A 22,753-nucleotide genomic window follows, 5' to 3' on the forward strand; every position below is an offset into this window, starting at 1 on the left:
AAAGGTTAGTGGTTACGCTGGAAGATTTATTTTTAACATAACTGCTCAACAATGTGTAAGTAAAATTACATAAATCCCTCTTGTCTGTATAAATGTTACCATTGTCCTCACGCCTATAACCCGTCTTTCTGGTCCCTCATTGATTTAGCTTCATTTAACCAATTAATGGATAAATCATTCTGGCAAGTAGATAAAGACATATATGTAATAGTCCTGACCTACTGAAGAACTGAACCCTAATTCATTCTAGCAGTGTCACTTTTATAATATTTGCGGTCCATTTTCTCCTTCCTTGGCAAAGTAAAGGTAAAGTTCTAAGGCACTGAAATTGACATCGCAGCAAACTTACATTTGAGCGCCAAACAAAACGTTTCATGAGCGCTCAACAGGTAAACAGCAACATATCATGGTCTGTAGGTGCTCGAGTACACAGAAGTGTGTGTCTTAGACCTTGACGCAGGCTTTTATGCAGCTCTTCTCGGTGTCAAACTGGTTGCTGTTTCCTAGACAGCCTCCAAACCAGAACTGAGCGCAGGCGTTGGCTGTGGCGTCGTAGTACCACTTCACCACGTAGTTGCGGCACGGTCCTGGATCCAGGGCTTGGCCGCAGCGCTCTGCTAGGAAACAACAAAAAAACATGGCGGGTTACTCAAAATCTGTAAGCGGACCACTGAACCCCTGAGACTGAGAACCACGAGAATGAAAATGTGGGTTTTGAGTTTTCAGATGAGGGATGTTTTCAGATCTTTTCTCTGCAGAGGTATATTTTGGAGTATCCTGATATAGGATTTTTACTTGCAGGTAGTATGTCGAATTAATGTCAAATGATTCGGATTGGCTGCATGTGGAAAAGGCCTTTCAAAGAATTCCAGTCTTTGGGCTTCGTCATTTGACCATTAACTCTCCAGACAAAACTGTATCTGATTCTTTAGTTCTTGCAAACCTAAATATTTCTCTTGGCTGGGACAGATCTCATTTTTCCAAGTTGACAAAAGGTTGTAGCAAAAACTCCAACACACTGTGCTCTAATGTTTTGGGAGAAAACCTTAAGAGAGGTGAAGGTTTCATTGGAAAGATTAAAGTTCTGACACCGAAATTTAATTTTGTACAAGGCTTTGCTCTCATGGCTTCCCATTTGCACCTGCACAGACAAAAAAAAAAAAAAACAGGTTTGCAAAGGACCTGTCTCCGATGTCTGGTTGCCATCATGGGGCTTGTGATGGGGTTTCTTTTTGTTTTGTCTCAGTGTTTAAAAGAATGAGTCAAACTTCGACTGCACTGCCCTCTAGGGGTTGATTGAAACTTTCAGGCATGTTGCACTTCTGTTCATGCCCAATCAGTGATGTCATTGCAGTATTTTGCCATTGACAGCTGCTTCATGAATTGGGTGTGGTCAGAGGTGCCACATGCCTGAAAGTCTCGACCCTTAGAGCACAAGTTTTCTGGGGTTTGTGATTTTGTGTTGAGTGACGCTTTAAGGATGAAGCCGGTGGAGTTACCTGACATGAACTTGTCGATAGGCAGCGGTGGGGGAGTCAGTGGAGACGGCGGCGGTGTCCTGTCCTGGGTGGCGGGCCTCAGGGTGGGCGCCTCCGGTCCTCTGGCCCCGGTCATCACCATACCGTTGGTGGGGATCTTCACGTCAGTCGGCGGCAGGAACTCTGTGACAGGTTTGAAGGGCTCTCTGTCGAAGAACGGGAATCTCTGGGTTTCCGTCGTGGTTCTCTCCTCCATCTTGGGCCGCTGCGGAGCGATGGGCTCTCTGTCAGGGCGCACCGCCGGGGGACCAGGCTGCAACCACAGAGGAAAACTGTTTATTTCACCTTTTTTATTTATCCAAGAAAAACTTGATGAAGACGCATCCTCTTTATCATCCACGTCCTGCTTCATGTTCATATCGCTTCACAATTTTATACCAGGAAGCTGCCCGGTACAGCCACATGTTGCCTTTCACTTTCCTTGTCTACAATTTTGTCAGCCGGTCTAAGGCATCAAGCCAGCACTTGTGATTGAGTGACTAAAGAGGTCGCGGTGAGCAGTGAGGAAGCCTAATTGTCATAACAGGAAATCATACGTCATTTATGGTACTGACATGAGGACTGCCTGTGACAACTTTAAGTTTTTTAAAAGTTTAAAAGGTTAAGCTGCTCAGAATAAGAGGACTGACTTGTACAAAATGATTTTTTAGTCTCACCACCATCTGCACTCTCCTGAAGTCTCCTGGGAAAGTGGGCGTGTCTATATCAGTCCTGTACGGGGGTTCCCGAATGCCGGGAACCTCGGGGATTCCCGGAGGCAGTCTGCCGCTGGGGATGGGGCTGACCAAATGCCTCTCTTCGTTTTCACAGATGTGGCTCAGCAGCTTGCTTTCCAGACCTGGAAGACAACATACACACACACACACACACACACACACACACGGATACACAAAATGACCTTTTTCAGCACTGCCCAGCTTCAGAGTTAGTCCATTGGCCAGACCAGACGCATTTTCAAGAGATTATCATCACAAATTGGCACGGTCAAACACACTGCAGTATACACCAAAGCTGTACTGGAGCACTGCTTTAGCACCTTGCTGAAGGGCACTGTGACAGCAGATGTCGGAGATGAAAGAATTACTCATTCTCTTTTCCTGTTAGTTTTCCCACATGAAACTCAAGAATGGGATCTGTCATCCTATCATAACCAAAACTGTGCAGCTGACGGTGCCATAGTGTGCCATTTAAAGCTGCTCTAGTCTAGGCAACTTGACACTTTGGCTTCATCTAGTGGCAGGAAAAGATAAGTTTACATTTTTGTTCACTGCTTCAGATCTTGAAACAGGCCTACACGTCTTCCCTGTGGGTGGTGAGGGTTGAGAAGGTGAAACATCTTTTTGAAGCAGCCTTAAACAGCTTCTTTGGTCTGAGAAATCGCTGTTTTTTAGGGAAAATGTTTTGGATTTCTGCCTGCAGTTTCAATTCCACACTTTCTGTGCAGCAGCAACTGTACCTGACACCTGAAATTAATTTGGACGAATAGGGCAAATTTGCAGCAGTGGCATCCTCTTCTCTGTGGAAGTCCCTGTCTTGTGACTTTGTGTGATAGGAGCTTTAATGTTCCTGTTGTTTGGTCATGGGAATGACTTACCCGGAAGTAGTTTGAAGTCGTCAATCAGGTACACGTGTTCCTTATCCGGGTCAGAGGCCATGAGGAGGAGCTCGTCGTTGAACTGTTCGTACAGCGGGTCGCTCTGGTTCACCACCCCGATCACAAACATCTCAATGTTGTCGCTGTGCGCGTCCGACACCGCCATCTCCAGGCTCACCGAGTCCCTCTCATCAGCCTGTCCGTCCGTGATGATGATGGCCACCTTCCTCACACCCGGCCGCGCTGCTCTGAACACCTGGTTGGCCTGCTGGATGGCACTGCCCGTGAAAGTGCCCTCGCCCAGGTAGGTCATGGCACGCACCGCAGACTTGATTTGGTCACGGCTGGCCTCTTGCCTGAGGCTGGCCACCACCACATTGATGTGGCTGTAGAGGACCACGCCCACCCGCGTGGTCTCCTGGCTGACCGAGGCTCGGTCGATAATGGCGTTCACAAAGTCTTTGATGATGTTGAAGTTCTCGGGGCCGACGCTCTCGGAGCTGTCGATGATGAAGACGAGCTCCAAGGGGTTCTGACGGCACATCACCCTGCAGCCTTTTGACAGGAGCAGAGAGACAGAGAGTTTAACAGATACCAAAGACTGATGGATAGACAAATTGATATTTTGTTGATCACCATAACGAAACTTGAGATGAATGCACTCATGTTCTTGTCATGTTCTTAAAGACTTAACAGATCGACAAAGGTTCAAAAGAGATTACAAGAAAATGCCAACTACATGTCAAAATTCAACATCACTGAATACAAAAGCAGTTTGATGTGAATCGGGTTATAACTGAGTGATTACTTACTACATATTTGTCTCACAATTTTGATGATTTCTTCCCTCTGTGAAAAAAAAACAACAGCAGGTATGATGTTTTTAGAATAAGCTGGTTTTTGATTTATGTGGTTTAGTTTAGTTTAGTGTAGCAGGCCACACTTACTGTAAGTCCAGGCTCCCCTTTTTCTCCGTCTCTGCCCTGCGATTCAAGAGAGGAATTTCAGCCTTATCAGATATCTGTAGGTTTTACCTCCAATCATTGCTCAAGTTTACTTTGACAGGGTTGGATCAGTGGTTGTGGCAGGGATCAAATATGTCACCTTACATTTGCAGATTTTCTCTTCAATGATCATTCCACTCTACTGCCCATATGAATGACAATTATTTATTTTAAAAATGATCACTTGTCTGACAACAAAATTCAGTACCAAAGGTCCAGAACCTCCTGGCTCTCCAGGGTCTCCTTTGTCTCCCTTTTTGCCCTTTTCACCTCTGAACCCTCGGTCACCCTGTAAAAAGAAAGGAATTCATCATTATAACTGAAATATTGAGGATCCAATGACCTAAAGCTACAGTTTCACTGCCTGAGTCTCTGTAGATTTACTCTTTTTTAAATGAAATTCTAGTGTCAGGTAAAGATATATGTCCAACCACAGGAAGGGATAAAATACAAAGGAAATCTACAATGTTCAAGTGCTCTGTCCAAAGAAAGCTGGACCACAATCTTAATCTTTTTGCCTCTTGTCCCTTTACTGTAAAGCATCACAGACCGGTCAGATGGATAAACATGACTTTACCCATTTGTGCAATTTACTGACATCATTTTTGCTGCTGTTTAAAGCTGCCAAGTGTAGCTTTAAATTATTTCATCTCCTTTAAGAAGTACTAATTTCATTCTATCTTTCATTTTGTGAGAGCTGGTATCTCTACATGTGTCCTGACGAGCCCCTGTTGATGACACTGCTGTTCAGTATTACCTTGTCCCCCTGAAGTCCTTGTCCAGGAGGGCCTCTGGGTCCTGGGATCCCCTGAAATCCAGACTCCCCCTGGAATCATTGCGCGTCAAACATGTCAGAGAGAAAATCTAAAACTACATGAAGCCGTGTATGTTGGTAGCAAAACATCACTCAGACTCTGAAGTGCAAAATAGTTTGTCAGTAATATTGAAATGGAAATACAGTCCCTATCTGATGAAACATTTGATGCAGGGGCCATTAAATAATCCTGTGACCTGCACTCACCGTCCCCCTGTTTTTTTTAATATATGAAGGTATTCACTTGTATCCTGTGTATCTGTAAATTGTTTTGGTTTGACCTGAAGTCTCCTCACTTCACAGGTGACAGCTAGGCCAGATTTAGCCCCATGAAAATGTGGTTTGGGTTTTGAGTTACATTAACTTCACCACATTACTCTCTTGTTATTGCTAACACAATATTGGTACAACCTATAACCAGTTTTATGAATTTTCTGGCAACAAACACAAGAAGAGCTTGGTAGTTAGTGTGAGATGTGACAGTCACACCCACCTTTGGTAGGTATTGTTTTCCTGAATTCAATGTTGCCTTGATCAGTGACATTTTAATTCTCAGCCTAGAACCTTCATGACTAATCACAAGGGAAAAAAATGCTTTAAAAAACTAACTTGAGTTTATGATGAACCCAACTGAGTAGTCAAAAATAGGACTAAACAAACAAAATAGGACATTTTTGACATTAAGTGACACTAGTACCTTTTGTCCTTGAATGCCTTCTCCAGTTAGCCCCTGTGGGCCAGGTGGTCCAATTTGGCCAGCTGCCCCCTGCAGGAGAAATATACATTAATATTCCTTTCACAGGATTCATATGCAATATAATTACAGTTTTAAAAAATGACATTGATCTCATGGTTAAGAGTGGGTTGGAGTACCTTAGCACCCATTATCCCAATTCCTGGTGGCCCAGCAGGTCCAGGAGGTCCAGGCAAGCCTCTGTCTCCCTGAACAGAAAACAGTTTCCAAGTCAAAAACATGTAAAGTGACACAACAAAGAAAACATAAGAGAAATTAGTATAGGTACTGTAAGATAAAGCAAAACACTCTTACAGGCTCAGAAAAAACATCTCAAACCAAACCAAAGACAGAAACACACAAACACAGCACGGGCAAATCAATATGCCAAGCAAAGATACAGAATTAGATAACAGATTCATGCAGCACAAACAGATCATGCTAAAATGACACAGTAAGACAACAAGAGGATCCAAGGGTAAGATGAGTTAAAGCAAGAAAGTGAAATCACCGGGGAAGTGAGTGCAGTAATGAGTGTCTAAGCATCTGCATCTGGTGACTAAAATCCATCAAGAGTGCATTGATTACTATTATCAGCTGCTGTCCTTCTTTTAACGTTACTCTGCATCCACTTTACCTTTGGTCCAGGTAAGCCGATGCCCTCTGGTCCCATCTCACCTGCCACTCCAGGAGGCCCCAGGGGTCCCTAAGGAGCAGCATGAGAAATGACACGTACTGTACAGCCATCTGTGGTTATGAATATGAACTGTAAGATTATCACAGGGGCTGTAAAGTGGGTAAATACTCACTGGAGGGCCAGGTTGTCCCTCTCCTTTCTGTCCAGGTGGGCCAGCAAGTCCGGGTGGCCCTCTGTCACCCTGAAACCCAGAACAAACCACATCAGTGCTTTTCTTTAGCAGTTCAGTGGAGACTAGTTCTGGTCCAAGCTGTTTGCTGCAGTGGCGAGCCTTAACCTAGCCCACACTAATGCCCTGTAGGGACAAAGTGGGATGTCATTGTTGTTGCTGTCTGTACTTCAGTGGGTGGCTTCAGTCCCTCCAAAGTAAAGACGATGTTCCTGTCATCAAAGACTTTTCTTCACATCCCTCGTTCATGTGTGCGCCAGTACTGGCTGAGGTAAATGAGCAATATCTGAAAATGGTTATGGTGCAATTTGTGGTAAAATGTGCTTTTTGAAGAAAACTTTGAGAATGGAGAACATTCCCTCCATGGAGAAAAGTCCCTCACGACTCCAGCACCGTCTTTACTTTGGTGAGTGACTGAAGTACATTAGAGCCACCCACTGAGGTGCAGACAGTGAAAGCTTCGACAAAGACATTTTACTTTGTCCCTTACAGGACGTTACACCGAGCTAGACTAACAGGTTAGCCCCCAAGCTAACACCTCGGACCAGAGGTAAATGGAGACTGTCCAAAGCTGGATGGACATTAAACTCACCTTGGGTCCAGTTATGCCAACACCTGGTTCACCCACAGTTCCAGGTGGGCCTCCTGGACCTGGATCTCCCTGTCAAAACCCAGACCAAGGTGAATGGTACAACTTTAAACAACTGTTTCTAGCTGTAACAGCTTTGATCAGTGCCACAAAGGGGCTTACTTTGACACCAGGTATACCCCGCCCTGGTGGTCCAGGCAGACCTGGTGGACCAAGGATTCCTGGTTCTCCCTAAGAGAGGAAACAGTTAATGAGGAATGGGAAGGGTAGGAAAAATGGATATGAGCTACATTTAAACATTTCAAGACATACTCACAAAATGCTAAAAAGTGTTTTAGCTGTATTTTATTTAAATATTGAGCAATTAGCCACCAGTTACTTGTTCTAAATTAATCTACATAATTTAATACTGGTGTGTGTATACGTACCTTGGGCCCCATTGGCCCCACAGGTCCGACTCCACCTGGCTGGCCTCTGGAGCCTCTGTCCCCTCTGTCTCCCTAACAGAAGAACCCAAGACTTGTGCTCATATTCTTCAAAACAATCCTCTGAATCAACATAATGACTTCTGAAGAAATCACCGGGGGAAAAAAAAACAAGTTTGCATGTTGTGAATTTTTGAAATTCACACAGAAATTCAGAGGAAAGTACACAACTTGTGCAGGTTTTAATCTGCTAATGACACTGCAAGCTGCAGTCCTTAATTAAATCAGGAAACATCACATCAAAATCATCAACTCTGAAAAATCACAATGGATTTTTTCCCCCTTTTTTTTCCTCAGAAGGTTTCCTATATGATTGTGAAAACACAACTCTAGTACCTTCTCTCCAGGAGCTCCTTTTCCAGGAGCCCCATCAGGTCCCCTGGGCCCTGGTAACCCGATGTCACCCTGCCAACATTTGAACAGAGTCAATGAAGAAACAGCCTGGTATAAAAAAAAATGCAGTATTGTAGAGGGGTTTATATCATTTCAGTACCTTTTGTCCAGGTGCTCCATCATCTCCTGGCAGACCTGGGATACCTGGTAACCCCTCTGCCCCTGGGTCGCCCTGAGGTTAGACAATAACACATGAGAGCTTTGGTGGGAGCAGACTGATGGAGAAATGAAAGAAACTGGATGAAAGTTACATAAAAAAAAGTTAAAGTCAAGTTTTTGCCAGTGCGCCAATAAATCCCTTCTATCTCTTGTATAAATTCTTTATTTTCTTATTTCATTTTGTATCACTTCTCTTTTACATGATCACCTTACAGATAGTTGATGGTTATTTTTGCTCATTTGAGCTTTAGTAATCCATTACATATGACAGAATAAGTGTTGTGTGGCCAATCTTCATTAGTTGCTCCATGCCCCCTGGGTTGGTAATCCAAAATACTGTATCTGTATCTGTCTTTCACTTCCATTGCGCATCAAATAAAATCCCAAAATAACACTTTTAGCACATAAACAAATGCAGATTATACTAATATATATGAAAAAAACAACAAAAAAGTCCCCGTTCCCATTTTTGTGTGTAATTACAATAATTTATTAAAGTACTATCATGTTATTTCTTCCTAATTTAAGGTTACCATGCAGAAGTTTCCTGCAGACTTTACCTGCCGGAGCTACTTTGCAGCTCAAATAGGAATATAACAAGAAATAAGCTGTTTAATTTTCTCAAAAAATGCGTACTGGGACTTATTTTTTATGTTGGTATGATCTAAAATCTTTCACAACCATGTGGACGCACGTAACAATACAACTCAACTTTCCACCAAGGTTTGATTTTGCCTCAAAAGGGAACTGTCACACATACTTTGGGTCCTGGTTCTCCCACTCCTCTCTCGCCTGGCAGTCCAGTCTCCCCTGGAAAACCCTGGTTGCCCTGTGGGAAACACAGAGAGACAGATATTTGATATTTACTCTTATTCTGTATCATGTTTCTGCATGCATTATTGATTGACAGATGCTGAAAAATGTCCAAGGAGCGCAGTTCTCAGTTAGCAGCCGTCATCTATTGAATGAGTGGGAACTTGTCAAAATTCAGCAAATATAATGTTGTGCTCCTGCAGATTATCCACAAGTTAACCAGTTTCTTAAAAGAAATGAATGTATCCTGGACTATAAATCATCATTTTCTAAATCAGCATTTTGGAAGGCTCTATGACTGACAGGCAGGACGTCTCGCTGCCTCAGGCCTCCAGATGTTGCAGCATTTTCACCAGGAAACTGTGCGATAAAGTATGAGGGAACAACTAAAACTAAAATCAGACAGAGAATGTGCCACGTTATAAAATTTACAGCCACTTCCATCATGGTTTCTGAGACAAATTAATTAAAAGTTTCATTGAGACCCTCCCAGTCTTACCTTAGGTCCTACTATCCCGATACCTGGAGCTCCCCTGGGGCCTGAGGGTCCAACCGGGCCTTGATCACCCTGAGGAAAAGAAGGCCAACTTATTAATTCTGGTGTATGTTGAATGCTAAGTTTGCAGCTTTAGCAGGAAATCATCTTGCCAGTGATTTCACTATAATCATTTTCTCACCTTGAATGTGAGCTGTGTATAATACAGTAAAAACAGCGATCTTCTAGATAACATTCTGATATCAGCTGATTTCAGAAGCTTTACCTTTTCTCCTTGAATTCCCACTCCGGGACCACCGACTGGACCCGCAGCCCCAGGCGGCCCTGCATTGCCCTGAGAAAAATTTTTGTTTTATTATTCATGAAATGTATTAATAACAACTCCGCATTGCATCAGTGTTTGTGGTGTGGGTAAGTTCCAAAAACTCTGAAAATATTGTGACTTCACTCTGTGGGTCCATTTCCATTGCACCAGCAGTGGCCAGTTTGCTGAGGTTGGACAAACATCCAGACTATAAATCAATGTCCAAGCGGTTTACCTTGTCGCCTTTGATCCCAGCACCTGTAGGACCGCGGCTGCCCCTGGGGCCGTCATATCCTCTGTCACCCTAAAACAGAAGTGCTTAATCTGACTTACATTCTCACAGTAAATCTTTTTTTTTGTCATGATGAAAAAGCTGTTTGCACCGGCATCTTGTATTCTAATGAAGATCCACGCCCAAAATGCCAAAGCTTTGCACCTGCAATAAATATCAAGGATGCAATATTCAGGATTTTAGAAATGAAAGCTGCATTGATGGCCAAAAGTTTATTTTCTGCACATGAACACATACGCAGCTCCACACATTTGAATCAGAGTTTGCATCAGAGTGCAGGTTTTACAGCTTGTTTGGAGGTTAAAGAGGCAGAAAACCAGACAGAAAATCTGGGTGTTGCTGACATCTAGTGGTGGAAATTGTTACCGCACTGCACTGAAGCAATTCTGGACATCCAGCAGTGCTGCAAAATAAATCTTCTCTGCCATCAAAGATTTTTCATCACCCTTCAAGCGGCAACACCAAACACTTCCTGTTGGTTCTGGCTACCAAACCAGCAACCCTCTGGAAAACGGCAGCTTGTGTTGTCATGACGACTTCAATCCCGATACTAAATACCACTAAAACAAACCGAAAAAACTGATACTACCCTGATACCGTGAATATTTTACCTCACTTGACACCTTTGTACCAGCTTTGGCACTGAGGTTTTAATGTTGGCTGGTGGGTTCGACTGTCTCTGTGTGTGAAATAGCTCCATGTATCCCCTGTCGGCCTATTCCAATCCTCCTTTTAACTCTTTGAACCTTATCTGCCTTCTGGAGGTGAAGATGAAATGCAATCTCAACTTGCAGAGCACATTTTCTGAAAGTACTGAATTATTATAATATAAAATTGAAATTGAAATCATGACAGCACAACGTTCAGCCTTTCTGCCTCCAGGCCATGTTTTGTATATATTTAGTTCATCTGAAATTAAAACCACCATACTTTTGTGTCATAAAGGCACATCACTGACAGCCGCTGCTCAAGGCAAAAACAAGATCAAAGCCTCTTCTCACCTTTGGTCCTGGAAGCCCCTCACCAGGTGGTCCGGGGTTTCCCTGTGCTCCTGTTGGGCCTGGGGGACCCTAAAATAAACAGTCATATCACATTTCCCATAACAAGGTATCAACTTTAAAAAAAAAATGTGTAAAAAGGTGGTAGGGAAATGGCAACCTGCCAAGAGTCAGGTGTTATTTCTACATAGAAATTTAGCCAGTGCAGCTTTAATCTTTATTATTACCAGAGTTTCAATAATTCAAAACAAATGTGCAGTTACACTTCAAGTCTTCTGATTGATTTCTCATCTCACAGTTGTGCAGAACCTAAAAGTCAAATGTGCAATTATGCTTTAATTTAGTAACATTTTGTCCATACTCACTGCTAGTCCTGGTTCTCCAATCCCGATGGGACCCAGGGGGCCGGGCCGCCCCTGAAGGCCTTTTTCACCCTGTGACCGTCACACACGTCCCGTCAGCATCCAAACACTGCTTCAATAATTCAATAAACCAGAGTCTGCCATGCACCTGCTCCATCTTTCACCCCCTTTTTCAACTTTGCTGTGTTGTTTTTATTAGTATTTTTGTATTGACGTCTAGAAAAACCAGACGTGAGGGGGGGCAGGGGGGTCCTCTGGAATATTTTGGCTTGCACAGTGTTTTGGAACGGGGCCGAAACTGGCAGCTCCTTTGGTGCTGCCAGCCAATCAGAGCACTGACTCTTTGTGGCTGCTGGAAACGCCCTGAAAACTGCCTGTATCTTTTTAGGTGGGAGAATAAATTACTCAATACATTACTAACAATATATTTAAGAATCACTTTGACTTTAGGCGAGCTTCAGAGACTCAAGGTAATTATGTTAAACTGTAAAGCACCTGAGAAATGCTGCTTGCCCCTTTAAATCTCATTCATAAATACATTTGACTTGGATTTACCTGAACATTACAGTGCTGTAGCTAATGTTATTATATTAACCCCAAGATGCATTAGTGAGATAGTGTTTTTGTTTTTTTTTTTGTTTTTTTTTTTTGCAATATGAAAATATTCTGTTTTTTCACGCTCTAGGTATCCCTACAAAAATTTGTTTTTGATACCATCCCATTCAATTTTTTATTTACTTCTTGTATTTTTTAAGAAAATAGATGTTTTGTAATATTTGACATGAAGGAGAAGAAGCTTTATTGTCATTGTACAAAACACAATGAAATTTCGCTTAGCAGCAACTCTTGAACATTAACATGAACATTTGATCCTTGTGAAATGTAAAGCCTGTTAAAAGTTGAGCACACTTCAAATGTCAGTAGTGAAACCACTTATCAAGACTATTTGACACATTTTTTAAATATATTATGCCATATCATATCAAGAACATCAATATCATATTCACCTTTACTGCTGGAACTCTTTCTTGACACTTAACTGATAACAAGTGCATAACATTGCTCATTTCCACAGCTTGTAGAAGTTATTATTATTATTTTTAATCATCAAATGAGCCTTTCTATATAGCCAGCTAACACCATGTAGCTAAGTTATCTAGTTAGCAATAGTAATAGTAGCTTTATTTGTCTGGTATTTTTCAAAACAGCTCACTAACATGATTATTAGTTGGGTCAGTGCAACTAATTATGCAGTACAGAATTAGTTTGGAGGCCCATATAGAAGGTGGGTTTGATTTGATGGTAAGTTTACCTGTTTTCCACTATAAATCATTGCTGTGCACACCAAATGTGTAATGAAATTTAGCAAAAAGGATGAAAATAATCAACTTAGATTATTGAGAAATACATGGAATCTTATGTGGATCATTTCTGGCCCTCTCATGGAAGAGTGTAGGGTCCAATCACTTCTGCATCTCAGGGTTAATATTGAATCTGACAGGTTACCTTTGCTCCAGGGAATCCTATACCGATGTCTCCAGGAGGTCCTTGGGTTCCACCGGGTCCTCTGTCACCCTGTGGCAGACACACCAGGTCAGAGGTTTGTAGGTGCCAGCTATTCCTTTGCACACAAATGAGAAAACACTGACCGTCCTCAGGTCTGTCTCTGTGCTTTGCATCATTTACACTTTCCCTGCTCATCTGTCACACATGAACACAGCTGCAGGATGCCATCAGAACGTCATTATTAATTGGTTTAATGTTTAGGTTTGTCGCTGAAGGGCGCTGTGGTTGAGCAACAACCTCACCGACCTCTAGACGACCTTCCTGCTATCTCTATATATCTTATATCTGCTGATAAGGCAGCCCCTGACTGCCCTGCCGTCTCAAAGCGAAAGTGATAATAGGTTTGAATTTTCAAAATAAAACTAAGACCAAGGTGACCGAGGTGTATTTAAGTTAAAAAACAGCCGCCATCAAAGCCCGGCCTGTCCACATCATCAAAGAGCACGATAAAGATCACAGAGTTACTGAGGACAACGAAATGAAACGGAACAAAATTGATTATGGACTATTTTCCACTCAAGTTTGAACTGATGCATAGAGCCCCTTTCAGCAACTACTCAAAAAAAAAAAAAAAATACGACACACAGCTAAGGACTGCTAGGGAGCATTTTGTAGAAGGTTTTTTATCTGTTTCTCTGTGCTGTAAAGTGCTCGGTGGAGGTTTCAGTGCCAATCACATGTCTGTGTGGCTCTAAGAGATATTACATTACATTACATTACAGGACTGACAGCAGGGATGACACAAATATATCCACAGCTGTATGTATTATGATATCTTTTTTGTTGGATATTGCACTTTTTACCTGCAGACAAATCGCTCCTGGAGGATAAGAATGTACATATTGTGGTTTGACCGATATGTTTTCCCTGTTTTTAAGACTGATACTGATTTCTTTTTTTTCCACTGACGCTGCCGAGAGCCGATAGCAATTTGTGCTAATATTCAATATCTTTAAATCTGAAAAATACTATGCAAAAAAGAAAAAGTGAACAATTAATACAGTAAATCTCTTTTCTTTTGTGAAATGGCTGAATGAACAAATTGAGCAAAAAGAATGTTGCACATGCAAAATTTTAAAAAATGAGATACTGTAAAAATAGAGCAAAAACCTTTTTAAAAACAGAGCAAGAGAATAATCCCTTTCATATTAGAGAGAAACACTGACACACTGATGTTTAAAAAAAAAAGAAGAAAAAAAAAAAAAAAGAAGGCAGACATTGGCCTGATACCTGGGATTAAAAACACACAGGATACTCTGTATTTTGGACAGTAAGCAATGAGTGAATGCAACTTTTTTTTTCTAATACTTCAAATGTGAATTTAATCTAACTTTTCAAATGAAACCATACGTAGTGTGGCAGTGAGCATCTGTATCTTAGTGACAGTAACGGGAGGAAATGCAGATGTAAGACCTCCTGATAATCAATAAAGCCAAATCACTAATAAATCTTGTTGCAACCTTTTGTGGCATTTAAGAAACAAAAAGCAGCATTGATAATGTCTGGACTTTTCCTGAATGTGCTGTAAATCCAAACCTCCGCTCCATCTGGATAAAGACGGCCTTGTTGGAAAGCGGCAGGCGGTTCGATAGTGATGGGGAGCTCAGCATCCTAATGGCCTTGGACACACATTTTAAAGGTCATTTCATGTCGCCTTTTCTGGCAACATAAAAGTCTGACAATACAGATGTTGTATGGTCACTTTCCCATGTGGGGAAGAGTCTGTGTGCACCACAAATGAAGAATGTTTGTCTCCCTGTCATCTGAAGGGAGAAATCCACAAAACTCAATCAAATTAAGCTCATTTTTAAAGAGCTAGAAGTCACTAAAGTCTTTGGCCGACCAAATATTGATACCTTTACATACAGGATCCTCTGTATTCTGGACAGAGTTCTTCAAAACTTACTTTAGGTCCTACTGGGCCCTCAGGACCCATGTCTCCTGGTAGTCCAGTGACACCCTGCAAAACAAACATATACAATTACGTGTGCCATGCAAACCTGCTTTGATCATAACATTAAAATGAAAGGCGTGCCCTGACCAACTTGGACACCTTTTTTCCTTTGTGCCACAAAATTTGCATCACGCAGCACAAAAAAAAAAAAAAAAAATCATGCATGAATTTAAATACTCAAGCCGTGATGATCAAAAGCGATGCCCCCACGGCCAATGACTGATCTGCAGGCCACGGCTAAACCCACCCCTACTAAACGAAAAAAATACGACGGGATTAAAAACAACATTCATGGCTTTCATGTCCTTCAATTCTCAGGCCAAGCTCACAAAATAACACGGCTATACTGACAATGTGCCAGTAGCACAGAGGAGGAAGAGTGGTACTAGGCAGCCAGGTCTCTGCACTAATCCCGCTACACAAAGTCTGCTCCTGTAAAAGAAAAATATCCTGCAAGCCTGGATTCACTGCTTTGGATAGCCACATTAGTATCAGGATTACCCATAATCCAATATTCACATTCCATAAGTGCAGGGCTGGGAAAAAGACAAATTCCACTTCCATTTTCCATATTTGAGGGTGAATGGCCTGTCTGATGTCTACAATATGTATCCACATGCGCAGTATGCATTTACGTAATCAAATGTATGTTCAAGGGCCTGAAGGGGAGCATTCTGAGGAAATACGTACAGATATCAGGCGGCATGCGTATTTAAAAAACGAACAAAAAAAAGGTATATATTATTTTTTGTAAAAGAAATTACAGTATGATCAACCTTTTCATTGAGGGTGCAGGTCAAAAACCAAGATATTAAGGCTTAAACTAGTAAAACGGTCCTTTGCTGCTTAGATTTATACTTATTCTAATAATATTAAGGGTGCTTGATCACTGTACCTGTTCTCCCTTTAGTCCTCGTGGGCCTAGTGGTCCGTCGGGGCCCTGCGAAATGACATCGAATGCATTAAGAGGACTAATGCATGGGGATTTAGGGAAATAATATAATTAATAATGAACGTACAATGTCACCCTTTTCTCCAGGGGAGCCGCAGTCTCCTCTCTCTCCCTGAAGGACCAAAGGCACAAAGTTAGACCAGCTGTTTTTTTTTTGTGTTTTAAACAATAAAACGATAACTAAGCTGAAGCAGACGCACCTTGTTGCCCTTATAGCCCGGTCGGCCCTGTGAGAGATATGAACGGTCAGTGTTTTAGCTGAAAATGAACACGCTGCCTTGTAAAACACTGACAAGCTCGAAAAGAGGAAACATTTTTACCTCCAGACCTTCGTTTCCAGGTCGACCGTTCAAACCGGGCTCTCCCTTAAACGAGATGAGAAAATGACCATGACCAGCATTGAGATCAGAGCCTCAGACTCGGGATGCACGATAATATCGGTGCGTCATTTGAATCAGCCTTTATCGGCTTTAAAAAGAAATATCGGTAACAGCTTGAAATGAAATTTTCTTCCCATATGACAGGCCTATTTGTGACATGGATCAAATCTGCCCTGGTTGTGGCTGTTGTCAGGATTTTCCTTAGGCAGAGCATCATCCAAACCTGTTATGTTACATAAAAATAAATATGGCATGTTTTGCGTATCCTTAGTTGAAGTAGTTTTCTTATTTTGCCCAGTGCATGAGTGCATTTTGGAAAGCATTTTATTTTATGTCTGCATCTGCCAGCGGGCCTTCACAATAAGTTGCACCGCCAGAGACACTTGATGTTCTCGGCAATTAGGTGGAAAAAATATGAGCATATATCAGTCGGTGTTTGGCCAAAAGAGTTGGAAAATATTGACATATTAGATATCGGCAAAAAAACAAAAAAAACAAAACAAAAAAAACAATATCGTGCATCGTGCATCAAACATTTCAAATTTATTTTGTTTCTGTCTTTGCAGTATGACTTACCCTCGATCCTTTTGGACCAGGTGGCCCTCTGTAGCCTGGGTCCCCTTTTTTACCCTGGATGGGGTAACAGAATAATAATCGATTTGTGATCTCAGGGAAATGTGAATATTGGAAATGAAGATGATGAACAAACACACAGCGATGACACACGTAAAAGAGCGGTCTGTGCTACTGACATTTAGTGAGGCTGACTGTCTTTGTACAGACGCTGATGGTGTTTTGTGGACAGGGATTTGTGGATACTCACTGGACTTCCTGGAGGGCCCCTCTCTCCTCTTTCACACAAACACACTTGGGCCTGTGGACACTGAGTGAAAGGGGACGAGGTCACTTTGCAATCATCAGCACTAACTGTAATTTAATATTGAATTAAAATGCCAAAATCACAATAAAGCACTTACCCCTTCCATTGCAACTGCACCCTTAGATAAAAAAAAATACATATGAGAAAAGTTTCAGTGTGACATCTTGATTTCGTATAAGCAGGTCACTGATACAGTTCAGTTACAGCTGCATTACAGTGGCTTGGATCAATCCACTACTGGCAGACAGGAAAGATTGATTTATGAAGTGTGGTGCAACCTTGGTTTCGACTGCATGTTGTGTTACCTCACACACTGTGTCTTTCTCATGTGGATGAATAATGCCATGCGTTCATGGAAAGCAGAGTAATCCATGCTATTGTCAGTCTCCAGACAGGTCCTGACCTACTGTGGACGTTAGATATTTCTGTGCTTATGGGAAATGCAGAACAGGAGGGAAAGCCCCCATGCAGACACAATCCTGTCATTGAGATTTGAACCCGCCGTGAGGACACAGTGGGCTGGGGCAGGCCTAGATAAACACACGGCTGGAAGAGCCAAAGGCTGCTGTCAGTGTGATCGTCTGCATTACTGTGTGTAATGATCTGAGTCTGCACCAGAGTGGAGGGCCGACAGATGAAGGATTTCATTCCCACCAAACACTATGGCAGCTGATTTCGCTGATTTGCACGACCTTCAGCTAGAGAAGGGGCTAGGGAAGGATCAAAGTTAATAGTTGCAAGGAAAAGCTGCAGACTCCTGTGCTATGAAGGCACACAGAGTCACTGGACTGTGGTGTTTTCTGGCTTAAAGTCTACCAGACCTTCACCAAATAGTATTTCAAAACACTTCCTGGCATTTTGTTGTGTCCTTTGCACATCAGTGAGGGCATAAGCCAAAACATGTTGGAATAAACCTCATCTATTTTTGCTTGGGGAGTAGATGTGCCTATTTAATGTGAAAATCTTGCAACTTCACTGATGATGGTTTCATATTTTAACTTCATTTTACGGATTACATGTATCTCTATGGGTCGAGACAAACTCTGCAACCCCTGGGCTTGGTAAACCCTTTCAAAGCCAACAGGATGAACTCAAACACTCATGGCAGCCAAGATAAAACCATTTCAGGGCACTCCCAGTCACCCTCCCCATGCACTGCCATTTTCAACTGTGCAACTATGTGGGGGACACTGCTATGAGCAAGTGTCACAAAACAACTATGTTTTGTGACATAGTTTTTCAACTATGAAGGCTAAAAAACCTCATCCTTATACCCAAAAAGCAAATGACAAAGCAATATTATTATCACAGTATTATGCATAATAATACATGATATTTTTTTGGATCTCTGTCCTCATTAGCGAGCTTAACTTGTCTCTATTGCAAAAATGTGACTTTATTATTTGTATAAATTGAAGAGAGTGGTAGTGTGTTACAGGAAAAACATCTATCAATATTGTTGTAATTCCCATTTTTCACCCATAGAGGTCGATAAAGGTCATACATTACTTATTGCTCCTTTAATCTCCTCTTTATGATTTATTTCAGCCTGTATGTGGCAACCAATGCACATCAAAATCTGCAGTAAAAAGCATCTTATCGCTGAGTTCATGCTCTGTGAGTTTGATGTCACTGATGACTTGGCGAAAGTCATTCAATAATTTAATCTCAGTCATTTAATCTTATATTTAATTTTATATTCAGTGTTAAAATCTTTTCTTCATGCAAGCTAAAAAAAAAAAAACTGCCAGTGGGATGGTATACTCCTACTTGTTCCAAATGCTTATCGATATGTTTCCAGACTTTTCTTGAATCAAATCTCATTTTCTTGATACTAGTGAACTGATCGGTCTTAATCTCCATTGTTTCAACAAATTCATACTTGTTGCCAGAAAAAACTCCTGAAACAAGAGAAACTGCATCGGAAACGTGGGATTATCTGTTCCCACTAGCATATAAAAACACTGAGACCATGGAGATTTTCGCAGTGAACATAGACAACATCTAAACTGAGGTCACCTAGATTACGCCGAGACTTACCATCTCTTTGAGCAGCTTCTCCTCCAGCTGAGGATCAGTAAGACTATGGACAAACTGCTGGGCAGGTGTGCTGGCGACGGCCCGCAGCTTGGCGTGATTCTGACTCTGCTGGGAAATGTCTGATAATCCTATGGCAAACAGCTTGATGTCATGACCTTTGGCCTCTGCTGCGGCCGAGATGACATCAGGATTGCGGGGGTGGTCGACTCCATCGGTCATCAGCACGGCGACCCGGACGCTGTCCGTCGGCGTCTCTTGCACCATCAGCTGCGTGGCATTGGTGATGGCATAGGTGGAGTAGGTGCCGTGGCCGATGTAGGTCATGGCGCTGACTTTACTTTGGAATAGATCCAGGTCTGTCCAGGTGGAGAAGCTGTGCTCTATGGACACAGAGCTGCTGTACTGAAGCGCAGCCATACGCACCTTCAGAGTCCAGCCGGCTACCTGGAGCATGGAGAGGCGGGTGCTGAAACGCAACACGAAGGCCTTCTGCTTCTCGAACAGGAAGGTTTTGGCGCTCTCTGAGCTGTCCACGATGAAGGCCACCTCCAGTGTGCATGTCAGATCTGTGAGGAAGGGAAATTACCAAAACCTGAGGCTTTTTTCAAACTTGTACATATTACAAAGAAATACAGATAAAAGTACTTGTAACATCTAGCATGGCCATTTTCAAAGGGCTCCCTTGATCCCATACCTCAACATATCTGAATGAAAATGGGTTCTGTGGGTCTTCCCTTTGCACACATGCCCACCTTATGTTAATCCCATGCCAACAAATCCTCTAACCCACATAACCATGCAGGTCATTTGTTCCTACCCTCTAATAGCTTTTCCTAAATTAGTGCCTCTACTGGTGGCAGGAGATATGCCACAAGCCGTGGTGCACATGCTTCAAAAAGGCCGCAGTTTGGTTAGGTTAGGCACCAAAAATACGTGGTTAAGGTTAGAATAAGGTCGAGGTGAAGGTTAGAGGACCTTTGTCGTCATGGTGACAATACTAAACAAGCAGAAATGCACTCCGGACTTGCATCACACAGGAATCAAACTCCCCAGGTTGAAAGTCCGGTGTAGGGGTAAGCCATCCACCACCCTGATCACCACCCAGTATTGATTTTATTCTTCTCCGGCACATCACCTCAATTCCTGACACACCCCGTTGTTGTATTATCGAAGTCGCTTAACTTAACATACATAACTATAGGTCGTGATAAACTTGTTGTTCAAAGGACCTATGATGACATTGGTGGCAGTCAGTCTCTCCCATGTAGTCTGGGCCACAAATCATGCAGGTTTTTGCATGCAGTCCACATGTGTTATTCTGGCCTGTTGTAAAATGGTGTGTTTGTTTGTTTAGACTGAAGTCTAAACAGTCTTGGAGTTGCATAAATTGGCTTTTACTGGAAAGCTGAAACTCTTGTGGATTCAATGAGCCACATTTGATTCATGTGTGATGATATTAGCCCCCATAGCAGCCATTTCATTGTAATGACATATTTTGGCATCACTGTGTAAAATTAGGATAAAATTAGGGAAATCATGGCTTCATGGAACTTTACAACCACAAACTAGAGACTGAGGGCATTCAGAGGATGTCTGGTTTTCCAGGTAGGCTGACAGTAAAGGGGAGTTTCTGAGACATTTCCTGAACTGAATGCTCACCATCCTAGTCGCCAAAAATGCAATTCTAACAGAAATTTCTGAATGTAAAATGTTTTTGACACCAAATGAAAGGATGAATTTTTCCATGGTGTTCCTCAAAGTCTGGGTGTCCTAATGCGGTATTTTGGGGGGATTTTTGACCATGTTTGTTAATTCTCAAATAGCCAAAAATGGTTCAATTTTGCACTAAATCTGTGTAACAGATGGGAATGGCCGTCATAATGTTCTAACCCTTACACACTCTAAATAAATAAATGAGTAAATACATCAGTAAATAAATAGATGAATAAATAGGTGCCCTAATCAAAACACAGTGTTTATTGCAGATTTATGACTATGATAACTGGACACACAGTGAGGAGCTGCATCTCAAATTAATCTTCAGCTTCCCAGATTTCAGATGAATACCACCTTTATTTTGGCATCTGCTGCTGACCTTTGATCTCCCCCTAAAATGGGTCTGAAAAAAGGGGGCGGGGTCAGGGTAAGGGTAATTAAGGATAATTCAAAAAACAAATATCAATACCAAAATTAATAAATCTGAATTTGAATCACAATGCATAAGAATTGCAATATATATTGAATCGGCACCCAAGTATCCTGATAGTATTGAATTGAGAGATAAGCATATCATTCCTCTCGTCTGAATTATTCATATTTCAAGTGATACATGTAGTCTGCTGCCTGGCTTTGTCCCTTTGCTCTGTATCAGGTCCTTACTGCACTGATGTCATCCATCCTGCACAGTTAAAAGAAAAAAACACCCTAAAACACCAACAATGCTCTTGTAAAAAGCTACTGATGATGTGTTTTGCATTTCTTGAGCCCACTGACTGGTTGTCTATCAAGCTACACTGTATTCATATCCATTTATGTGTCTGTATTCACAACTTTGATTGAAAGCATCAAGTTCAAGCTTGTTTTGTGTGGGTTTTATCAAAAGGTATTTGAGAATTATTAACTGGGGAAGATGAGAGAGGTTGAGGCAAAGTCAAATTAGGACAGTTCACGAGAAAATAACACCTGGAGATCATCAGAAACTGGTGATATCTAACTGCATACAAGTATCCAAGGAGGATTTTTTTCCCCTTTAAAGTGATTCTGACCGACAGTAACTCTGAATGTCTGCCGTAGCCAGGAAGTGGTCATCTCTGGTTGTCCGGTACACGTTTGATTTCCCCACCTGGAGAATTAAGGAGTCACATTTTGGCGCATTACAACCACAGACCCAGTGACTGACCTTCACCGTATGAATTACCATTTCGTTGATCGCTGAGCAGTCTGTAGTTATTCCTCGGTCCTGTTTTTCTTCTTCTCTGGCCTCTGGCTTCATGTGCTAGAGCCAGCAGCAGAAGGCAGAGAGCCACTCCTCTCCCCAGGTTTCCCTTCGGCAACATTTTCATCCTAACAGAGAGGAGACTTCAATATTATCTGCAGCTTTTCAACACATATGCACAACACAATAGACTCGGTATGAGTATTGTGATATTCACCTATAGATGCTGTATGCTCTATTATTATGACTCCTTCCACTAACCACACCCAGCCAGGGAAGAGTGAAATGTATAGACAATATGGCAGCAAAATTTAATGAAAATACCAACATTCACTCACATAATTTTGTGGTTTTTCAAAGTGTTACCATGCTCAAGTGTAAAATTTAAAGCTGGCACAATTTGTGTTATTACTAATTAATCTACTTCATTTAAATTCTGTAACTTTCATAAAGTGTGTACTAACATTGAGTTCCTGTCTTCACATTGGCCATAATTCTGGTACAACCGTTTACTGCCCCTGGTAAATGAACGATTCTTGCAAATTCACGAGAAACTTGTGGATTTATTGGACAAACAAAACCCTAAATAATTACTTTTCCCAGCTG

At 42.0% G+C, this 22,753-nt stretch overlaps 1 protein-coding gene across 1 annotated transcript; it reads right to left on the bottom strand.

Annotated features, from left to right (window-relative positions):
- Positions 1-444: 444 nt before the first annotated feature.
- col28a1b (collagen, type XXVIII, alpha 1b) lies at positions 445-22,204 on the bottom strand. Its single transcript, XM_030072218.1, has 34 exons — positions 22,112-22,204; positions 21,982-22,054; positions 19,201-19,778; positions 17,116-17,175; positions 16,869-16,922; positions 16,233-16,277; positions 16,113-16,139; positions 15,980-16,024; positions 15,856-15,900; positions 14,913-14,966; positions 12,947-13,015; positions 11,444-11,512; positions 11,082-11,150; positions 10,024-10,092; positions 9,750-9,818; positions 9,488-9,556; positions 8,936-9,004; positions 8,117-8,188; positions 7,960-8,028; positions 7,567-7,638; positions 7,301-7,369; positions 7,142-7,210; positions 6,493-6,561; positions 6,321-6,389; positions 5,824-5,892; positions 5,648-5,716; positions 4,894-4,962; positions 4,345-4,425; positions 4,080-4,115; positions 3,945-3,981; positions 3,133-3,687; positions 2,195-2,376; positions 1,500-1,791; positions 445-617 (listed from the first exon to the last, which is right to left on the bottom strand). The coding sequence occupies exons 1-34, from the start codon at positions 22,202-22,204 to the stop codon at positions 445-447; spliced, it is 3,609 nt and encodes a 1,202-aa protein (XP_029928078.1).
- Positions 22,205-22,753: the final 549 nt, after the last annotated feature.

Source organism: Myripristis murdjan, chromosome 16 (assembly GCF_902150065.1).
Source record: "Myripristis murdjan chromosome 16, fMyrMur1.1, whole genome shotgun sequence".
Classification (NCBI taxonomy): Eukaryota; Metazoa; Chordata; class Actinopteri; order Holocentriformes; family Holocentridae; genus Myripristis; species Myripristis murdjan.

Bases quoted from the DNA above. Each gene is read 5' to 3' on its own strand.
- col28a1b (XM_030072218.1), bottom strand. From the start codon at position 22,204: ATGAAGCCAGAGGCCAGAGAAGAAGAAAAACAGGACCGAGGAATAACT. The intron at 16,923-17,115 runs GTGAGTATCCAC...TACCCCATCCAG, and splicing joins GGGGCCCTCCAGGAAGTCCA to GGTAAAAAAGGGGACCCAGG. The intron at 2,377-3,132 runs GTAAGTCATTCC...GTTGTCTTCCAG, and splicing joins CGACTTCAAACTACTTCCGG to GTCTGGAAAGCAAGCTGCTG.